The sequence below is a fragment of the Tachysurus vachellii genome, chromosome 7 (assembly GCF_030014155.1).
Source record: "Tachysurus vachellii isolate PV-2020 chromosome 7, HZAU_Pvac_v1, whole genome shotgun sequence".
NCBI lineage: Eukaryota > Metazoa > Chordata > Actinopteri > Siluriformes > Bagridae > Tachysurus > Tachysurus vachellii.
Window position 1 is genome coordinate 167,501 of NC_083466.1, and position 9,149 is coordinate 176,649.

The window sequence follows — 9,149 nt, forward strand, 5'->3', positions numbered from 1 at the left end:
TGTGTGTGGGGGCAGAGTAGACACCATCATCAGGGTTTACACTGTGGAGAAGATTGTAAAGGATGAAATAACACTTTACTTACTTCACTGAGTAATAAAGATGTGTGTGTGTGTGTGTGTGTGTGTGTGTGTTAGGCATGAAACTACCATCTCGAGCCCCCACACAGGTGGACAGTAAGGAGGGAGAGAAGTGGAACCAGACAGCAGAGTCAGGACTGAGTGAGAGCTGCTGTCCGTGTCCTAAAACTGAGAAACAGCTGAAGAAAGAAGCAGAGGAAAGTGAATACCGCAAAACCTTTGAGAATTACCTGCACAACGAGGTCTTCCGCATCAGGTACTGATTATACACTCACTGTGCCCACACACACACACACACACACACACACACACACTCTTGTACCCACCTATTTGCTCAGTACTGCCTTCAGTGTTGTTACACCTGAGTCTCAGGACTGAAAACTATCACTTAAACATGCTCATTAGAATATTTGGCCACACCCACATTCCTCACTCTCTGCACTCTGTAGACCATCCCGTCAGCGCAGGTCCCTCGTGGGCGTGGCCAACAGCACAGTCCCCACCTTCATGACCACACCTGCTCCCCTCCCAAGCCTGAGTCTGGAGGGGGAGGCGGAGTCAAATAAGATTATTCAGTTCGTCTATGGTAAGGAATCAACAGTGATCTCCACCCTGAGACACTTCACCAGCTACCAGATCGAGATTCACGCCTGCAACAACCAGCCAGGTGACCCTGAGCGCTGCAGCATGGCCGCCTACGTCAGTGCGCGCACCTTACCTGAGGGTAATCACACACACACACACTCTGCAGATATCCTGTATATAACTGTGGTGGATTATATACTACACTCATGAGGAGGCATGTAAGAACTGGCTGTGGCATTACGAGCATTATTCAGTAATAATGTGTGTGTGTGTGTGTTTCAGATCACGCTGATGACATCCTCGGACAGGTTCTATTTAACGTTGTTGATTATTCGGTGCACATCAGATGGGCAGAGCCAAAAGCCCCAAATGGCATGATCATACTGTACGAGGTGAACTACAAGAGACTGGGAGATACAGAGGTACACACACACACACACTCCTGATCTAACAGTACAGTAAATACACACTTCTGAAATGAATGACAATTTTGTAATGTTTAGAATGTGTGTGTTACAGGAGCTGAGTCACTGTGTGTCCAGGAAGCAGTACATCAGTGATAGTGGCTGCAGGTTGCGATTGGTTAATCCTGGCAATTACACCGTGCGAATCCGAGCCACATCACTAACAGGAAACGGGTCCTGGACAGAACCTGCATACTTTTACATCAAAGATCTCCGTACATCTCTCACACACACACACACACACACACACACACACACACACTCAGTTCCCTACACCATACACTTATCATGTATGTGTGACATATACATCACATACCCTTTATAAATGCTTTGTGTGTGTGCGTTAAGGTGTGGATCCATCTAACATGTTAAAGATTATTGTCGTCCCGGTGGTGTGTGTTGTGTTGGTGGTGCTGATGGCGACAGCCGGATTAGTCATGTTCAGAAAGAAGTGAGTGTTACTGCTTGTAGTGATGTCATTAAATCAGTGTGTTAGTGTGATGTCATCTGTGCTACTGTAGCATTATACAAACACTGTAATAATGCACTGTGTGTGTGTGTGTGTGTGTGTGTGTGTGTGTTAGGCATGCAGAAGGACCAACTGGACGCCTGTACACTTCACCAAACCCAGAATATCTCAGTCCAGATGAAAGTAATAATTCTACGACTACAAAATGAATAGACTGTAATAATAATAGCCAGTACATGGGACAGTAAGTGTGTGTGTGTGTGTGTGTGTGTGTGTGTAGTGTATGAGCCGGACGAGTGGGAGGTGGCTCGGGAGAAGATCACCCTGCTGCGTGAGCTGGGTCAGGGCTCGTTCGGGATGGTGTACGAGGGTGTGGGCCGTGACGTGGTGAAGGGCGAGGCTCAGACACGTGTTGCTGTTAAAACAGTTAACGAGGCGGCGAGTCTTCGGGAGAGGATCGAGTTCCTCAATGAGGCCTCCGTCATGAAGGCTTTCAACTGTCACCATGTGGTAAAAGATTTAACTTTATTACTAACTAATAAATAACACTGTTATAAAAACACTGAGAAACACTTTAAAATACTGATCTGTTCCATATAGTTACACATTACTGTGACTAAATAAATTACACACACACACACACACACACACACACACACACACCTCCTCCCATTTGGAGCTTTATCTGGATCTGTGTGGGCGGAGCCTGAGATGTGTGCGAGATGAATTTCCTCGTCTGTGAGCTGATTGGCCCCCTGACTGTAGATGTCCTAATGTTCCTGTGTGTGACAGTAGGGGGTGTGTCTGTCTGGTAACTGCTCTCTGATTGGTTGATCAGGTGAGGCTGCTGGGCGTGGTCTCTAAAGGCCAGCCCACTCTGGTGGTGATGGAGCTGATGACACACGGAGATCTGAAGAGTTACCTGCGTCGTCTCCGCCCCGATTCTGAGGTACACACACACACACACACACACACACACACACACACACACATCCAGTTGTACTTCTGAAGTGTGAAGCATATATTCGTGTGTGTGTGTGTACAGAATAACCCGGGCCGTCCTCCCCCCACACTGAGGGAGATGATACAGACTGCAGCAGAGATCGCAGATGGAATGGCGTATCTCAACGCTAAGAAGTTTGTGCACAGAGACCTGGCAGCTAGAAACTGCATGGTGTCTGAAGATTACACCGTCAAGATTGGCGGTAACCATGGCAACACAAATAAAATGGCATATACCTGCAACAATAAGCAGACAGAATTTAACACATAAAAATGTAATAAATAATTTAAAAAGTTTACATTCAAATCAATGGATGAAGGCGTTATATATTATATTCTAAATATTTTAATTTCTAACATTAATAATACAGTAAGAAGGAAGAAAAAAGGAAAATAAAAGAAACAGAGTGAAGAAATTAAAGAATAAAGAAATCAATAAAAGTAAAAGTCAGAAACTAAGAAATGAAAAAGGAAAAAATGAAGTAGAAAATAACAGCGAGTGGACAGTTCAGTTTTTAGTATGTTGTTGATGTGTGTGTGTGTGTGTGCGTGTGTTTGTGTGTGTGTGTGTGTGTGTGTGTGTGTGTGTGTGATGAAGACTTCGGAATGACGCGGGATATTTATGAGACAGATTATTACAGAAAGGGAGGTAAAGGGCTTCTTCCTGTCAGATGGATGGCACCTGAGTCTCTGAAGGATGGAGTGTTTACTGCACACTCAGACTGCTGGTGAGTGTCTGAGTGTGTGTGTGTGCATGTGAGGGTGTGTGTGTGTGTGTTGTTACAATAGAGACTATAAGGTCTCAGAGTGAGAAGATTAATATAAACCTGTGATTCTGTCAGAGCTGCTGTTCTTATTCATCATGTTCTGACCAATCAGAGTCAGGATGTCAGCAGTACTGTAATGTGAGTGTGTTGTGGTGTGTGTGTTGTTGTGTAAACATGGATGTGCAGGTCGTTCGGCGTGGTCCTGTGGGAGATCAGCACACTAGCTGAACAGCCCTATCAGGGTCTGTCTAATGAGCAGGTGCTGAAGTTTGTGATGGACGGAGGATTTCTGGAGCGGCCAGATAACTGTCCAGACAGACTGTGAGTGTCTGTGTGTGTGTGTGTGTGTTTGTCTGTGTGTGTGTCTGTGTGTGAGTGTGATAATGTGTGTGTGTGTAATAATGTGTGTGTGTGTGTAATAATGTGTGTGTGTGTGTAATAACGTGTGTGTGTGTGTGTAATATTGTGTGTGTGTAATAATTGTGTGTGTGTGTAATAGTGTGTGTGTGTGTAATAGTGTGTGTGTGTAATAGTGTGTGTGTGTAATAGTGTGTGTGTGTAATAGTGTGTGTGTGTGTGTAATAGTGTGTGTGTGTGTGTAATAGTGTGTGTGTGTAATAATGTGTGTGTGTAATAATGTGTGTGTGTAATAATGTGTGTGTGTGTGTGTGTGTAATAGTGTGTGTGTGTGTGTGTAATAGTGTGTGTGTGTGTAATAGTGTGTGTGTGTGTGTAATAGTGTGTGTGTGTGTGTAATAGTGTGTGTGTGTGTGTGTGTAATAATGTGTGTGTGTAATAATGTGTTTGTAATAATGTGTGTGTGTGTGTGTGTGTGTGTGTGTGTGTAATAATGTGTGTGTGTGTAATAGTGTGTGTGTGTGATAGTGTGTGTGTGTAATATAATAGTGTGTGTGTGTGTGTGTGTAATAGTGTGTGTGTGTGTGTAATAATGTGTGTGTGTGTGTGTGTAATAATGTGTGTGTGTGTGTGTGTGTAATAGTGTGTGTGTGTGTGTGTGTGTGTAATAGTGTGTGTGTAATAGTGTGTGTAATAGTGTGTGTATGTGTGTGTAATAGTGTGTGTGTGTGTAATAATGTGTGTGTGTGTGTGTGTAATAATGTGTGTGTGTGTGTGTGTGTAATAATGTGTGTGTGTGTGTGTGTGTGTGTAATAATGTGTGTGTAATAATGTGTGTGTGTAATAATGTGTGTGTGTGTAATAGTGTGTGTGATTGTGTGTGTGTGTAATAATGTGTGTGTGTGTGATTGTGTGTGTGTAATTGTGTGTGTGTGTGTAATATAATAGTGTGTGTGTGTAATAGTGTGTGTGTAATAATGTGTGTGTGTGTAATAATGTGTGTGTGTGTAATAATGTGTGTGTAATGTGTGTGTAATAATGTGTGTGTGTGTAATGTGTGTGTAATAATGTGTGTGTGTGTAATAATGTGTGTGTGTGTGTGTAATAATGTGTGTGTAATGTGTGTGTAATAATGTGTGTGTGTGTGTGTAATAATGTGTGTGTGTGTGTGTGTGTGTAATAATGTGTGTGTAATAATGTGTGTGTGTGTGTGTGTAATAGTGTGTGTGTGTGTGTAATAGTGTGTGTGTAATAGTGTGTGTGTGTGTAATAGTGTATGTGTGTGTAATAGTGTGTGTGTGTGTAATAATGTGTGTGTGTGTAATAATGTGTGTGTGTGTGTGTGTAATAATGTGTGTGTAATGTGTGTGTAATAATGTGTGTGTGTAATAATGTGTGTGTGTGTAATAGTGTGTGTGATTGTGTGTGTGTGTAATAATGTGTGTGTAATAGTGTGTGTGTGTGTAATAATGTGTGTGTATAATAATGTGTGTGTGTGTAATAATGTGTGTGTGTAATAATGTGTGTGTAATGTGTGTATAATAATGTGTGTGTGTGTAATAATGTGTGTGTGTAATAATGTGTGTGTAATGTGTGTGTAATAATGTGTGTGTGTGTGTGTGTAATGTGTGTGTAATAATGTGTGTGTGTGTGTGTGTGTAATAATGTGTGTGTAATAATGTGTGTGTAATAATGTGTGTGTGTGTAATAATGTGTGTGTGTAATAATGTGTGTGTGTGTGTAATGTGTGTGTAATAATGTGTGTGTGTGTAATAATGTGTGTGTAATAATGTGTGTGTGTGTGTGTGTAATAATGTGTGTGTAATAATGTGTGTGTGTGTAATAATGTGTGTGTGTAATAATGTGTGTGTAATGTGTGTGTAATAATGTGTGTGTGTGTAATAATGTGTGTGTAATAATGTGTGTGTGTAATAATGTGTGTGTAATGTGTGTGTAATAATGTGTGTGTAATGTGTGTGTAATAATGTGTGTGTGTGTAATAATGTGTGTGTAATAATGTGTGTGTGTAATAATGTGTGTGTAATGTGTGTGTAATAATGTGTGTGTAATGTGTGTGTAATAATGTGTGTGTGTGTAATAATGTGTGTGTAATAATGTGTGTGTGTGTGTGTAATAATGTGTGTGTAATAATGTGTGTGTGTGTAATAATGTGTGTGTGTGTAATAATGTGTGTGTAATGTGTGTGTAATAATGTGTGTGTGTGTAATAATGTGTGTGTAATAATGTGTGTGTGTGTGTGTGTCACAGTCACAGTCTGATGCAGATGTGTTGGCACTACAACCCGAAGCTGCGTCCTACGTTTCAGGAGATCGTTGAGATGTTGAGAGATGAGCTCCATCCCTCCTTCACCGATCTGTCGTTCTTCTACAGCGAGGAGAACCGGATCCGAGCGCAGGACGGTGATGACTTTGACATGGACTTAGAGAACATGGAGAGCATCCCCCTGTCCTCCTACACCCCCGAGGACGAGGGCACATATGAAGGACTCGTCCCCTACACACACATGAATGGGGAAAAGAAAAACGGACGTATTCTCTCACTCCCTCGCTCCAGTCCCTCCTAATGCAGCATCAGCAGCTCCAAGCCCCGCCCCCTTTTCCCCAATGTTAAAAGATTTCTTTTTCTTCTTCACTGGGTTTTAGAGACTCACTTTTTTAATCACTTCCTGTTTCCCCCTCAAACACGTCTGGACTCTAGGCTACGTGTAGAACACTTGGAGCGGTGCATTATGGGTAACACACACAGTCAGGTGCAGTGCATTATGGGTAACACACAGTCAGGTGCAGTGCATTATGGGTAACACACAGTCAGGTGCAGTGCATTATGGGTAACACACAGTCAGGTGCAGTGCATTATGGGTAACACACACAGTCAGGTGCAGTGCATTATGGGTAACACACACAGTCAGGTGCAGTGCATTATGGGTAACACACACAGTCAGGTGCAGTGCATTATGGGTAACACACACAGTCAGGTGCAGTGCATTATGGGTAACACACACAGTCAGGTGCAGTGCATTATGGGTAACACACACAGTCAGGTGCAGTGCATTATGGGTAACACACACAGTCAGGTGCAGTGCATTATGGGTAACACACACAGTCAGGTGCAGTGCATTATGGGTAACACACACAGTCAGGCGCAGTGCATTATGGGTAACACACACAGTCAGGTGCAGTGCATTATGGGTAACACACACAGTCAGGTGCAGTGCATTATGGGTAACACACACAGTCAGGTGCAGTGCATTATGGGTAACACACAGTCAGGTGCAGTGCATTATGGGTAACACACACAGTCAGGTGCAGTGCATTATGGGTAACACACACAGTCAGGTGCAGTGCATATATAAATGGACTAGCTGTGTTAGAATGGATTTGGTGTTTGGGGCGGAGTCTGAACGTTATGATCAACATTGTGCACGTGATCTGGAGCGTTTGGGGGCGGAGCCTTGATGTTCCTGTAGTTGTGTGTCACACGTGACTCTGCTTGTTTTTGTATACGTAGAGAAGCTGCACTCATCATTTGTACTGAGAGCAGGCTGACTGCCACGCCCCAAAGACCAACATGTAGATCTCCACCAATCAGAAGTCTGCTTCAGTGGTCTGTCACAGAGAAATGAGAGACAAGACATCACTGAGGGCAGAAACTCTCTCTGTGTCTCTGTCTGTCTCTCTCTCTCTGTCTGTGTGTGTGTGTGTCTCTCTGTCTCTGTCTGTCTCTCTCTCTCTGTCTGTGTGTGTGTCTCTCTCTGTCTCTCTCTCTTTGTCTCTCTCTCTCTGTCTGTCTGTCTCTCTTTCTGTCTGTGTGTCTCTGTGTGTGTCTCTCTGTCTCTGTGTGTGTCTCTCTCTCTCTGTCTCTCTGTGTGTGTCTCTCTCTTTCTCTCTCTCTCTCTCTCTGTCTCTCTCTCTCTCTGTCTGTCTCTCTGTCTGTCTCTCTCTCTCTGTCTCTCTCTCTCTCTCTGTCTCTCTCTCTCTTTGTCTCTCTCTCTCTCTCTCTCTGTCTCTCTCTCTCTCTCTGTCTCTCTCTCTCTCTGTCTGTCTCTCTGTCTGTCTCTCTCTCTCTGTCTCTCTCTCTCTCTCTGTCTCTCTCTCTCTTTGTCTCTCTCTCTCTCTCTCTCTCTCTCTCTCTCTCTCTCTCTCTCTCTGTCTCTCTGTCTCTCTCTCTCTCTCTCTGTCTGTCTCTCTGTCTGTCTCTCTCTCTCTGTCTCTCTCTCTCTCTCTGTCTCTCTCTCTCTTTGTCTCTCTCTCTCTCTCTCTCTCTGTCTCTCTCTCTCTCTCTCTCTCTCTCTCTGTCTCTCTCTCTCTCTCTCTCTCTCTCTCTCTCTCTCTCTCTCTCTCTCTCTCTCTCTCTCTCTCTCTCTCTCTCTCTCTCTCTCTCTGTCTCTCTCTCTCTCTCTCACTGTTCTGTCCCTTTGATGTACACCAGCAAGTCAGTTCCTTTATCACGAGGAACATTTTAATAATCATTAAAATGAAATAGAACTTTATATGTTTACATCCCAGCTGTTCCTCCCAGTAGACTCCGCCCCCTGTCTCTGGCCAATTGACTCCGCCCCCTGTCTCTGGCCAATCGATCTTTATTTTCAGAATATTTTGCAGTTAATGTGCCGTTTTTATTGTTTTATTGCAGGAGAATCAGTTTTACTGATGCGTCATAAATCAGTGCTATAATTTTTTCCCTACAGACAAAATGAAGGATAAACATGTGTATGTCTGTTTCTCTCTTTCTCTCTCTGTCTTTTTTATTTTTATATTCATCCCTCATCTGACTCTCTATCTGCCTTTTATTTCTCTCTTTCCCGTACGTATAATGTATCATGTCTGTTTTTTCTTTTCTTTGTACTTTTGGCTTTCTCCCTCCCCTTCTTTCCCTCTCTCCCTCTCCCTTTTTCTCTCTCTCCCCCCTCCTCCCCCCCCCCTCCCAGACAACTGACTGATGATGTGTTTGAACTGTATTTAAGTTTTTCTTTATTATCTTTGTGTTAAAGCTGAAGGACACTACACAACTGTTTATCACTACATGTTACACACACACACACACGTTCCTACTGACCTCAGAGCCTTGCCGTTACGTTGTTAAATGGGGGCGTGTCCTGATGCTATAATGCGTTACCATGACAACAACAGAGATTTTACTATTCAAATGTAATCGTCAGACGACAGACTAGTGAGCGCTCAGAGCTCGTTCATGTAGCATTATCTCAGACTTCACAGTTTGGACGTTATTTCTATTTTTATGACATAATTACATAAGCTTATGTTTTGAGTTGTTGCCATGGTGATGAAGCTATAGATTACATTTCAGCAAAAATGTATATGTACAAAAAACGTGTGTGTGTGTAAAAAAACAGATCTGACCAGTAGATGCTGCTTTAATAAATATATTTTATTGGGTTATGAATGA

At 43.0% G+C, this 9,149-nt stretch overlaps 1 protein-coding gene across 4 annotated transcripts in view; it reads left to right on the forward strand.

Annotated features, from left to right (window-relative positions):
- Positions 1–9,149, forward strand: part of insra (insulin receptor a) — a 17,396-nt gene extending 8,247 nt beyond the window's left edge. Inside the window, exons 10-23 of one of the 4 annotated variants that reach the window (XM_060873648.1) lie at positions 136–334; positions 528–802; positions 946–1,085; positions 1,183–1,342; positions 1,476–1,578; positions 1,712–1,779; positions 1,877–2,106; positions 2,435–2,545; positions 2,642–2,801; positions 3,197–3,326; positions 3,552–3,686; positions 5,991–6,492; positions 6,586–6,981; positions 7,013–9,149. In XM_060873648.1, the coding sequence (XP_060729631.1) occupies positions 136–334; positions 528–802; positions 946–1,085; positions 1,183–1,342; positions 1,476–1,578; positions 1,712–1,779; positions 1,877–2,106; positions 2,435–2,545; positions 2,642–2,801; positions 3,197–3,326; positions 3,552–3,686; positions 5,991–6,306 (2,027 nt within the window). In that variant the 3' untranslated portion in view covers positions 6,307–6,492; positions 6,586–6,981; positions 7,013–9,149. Of the gene's footprint in view, positions 1–135; positions 335–527; positions 803–945; positions 1,086–1,182; positions 1,343–1,475; positions 1,579–1,711; positions 1,780–1,876; positions 2,107–2,434; positions 2,546–2,641; positions 2,802–3,196; positions 3,327–3,551; positions 3,687–5,990; positions 6,493–6,585 lie in introns of all 4 variants that reach the window. The other 3 variants (XM_060873649.1, XM_060873650.1, XM_060873646.1) reach the window with 3 other exon arrangements.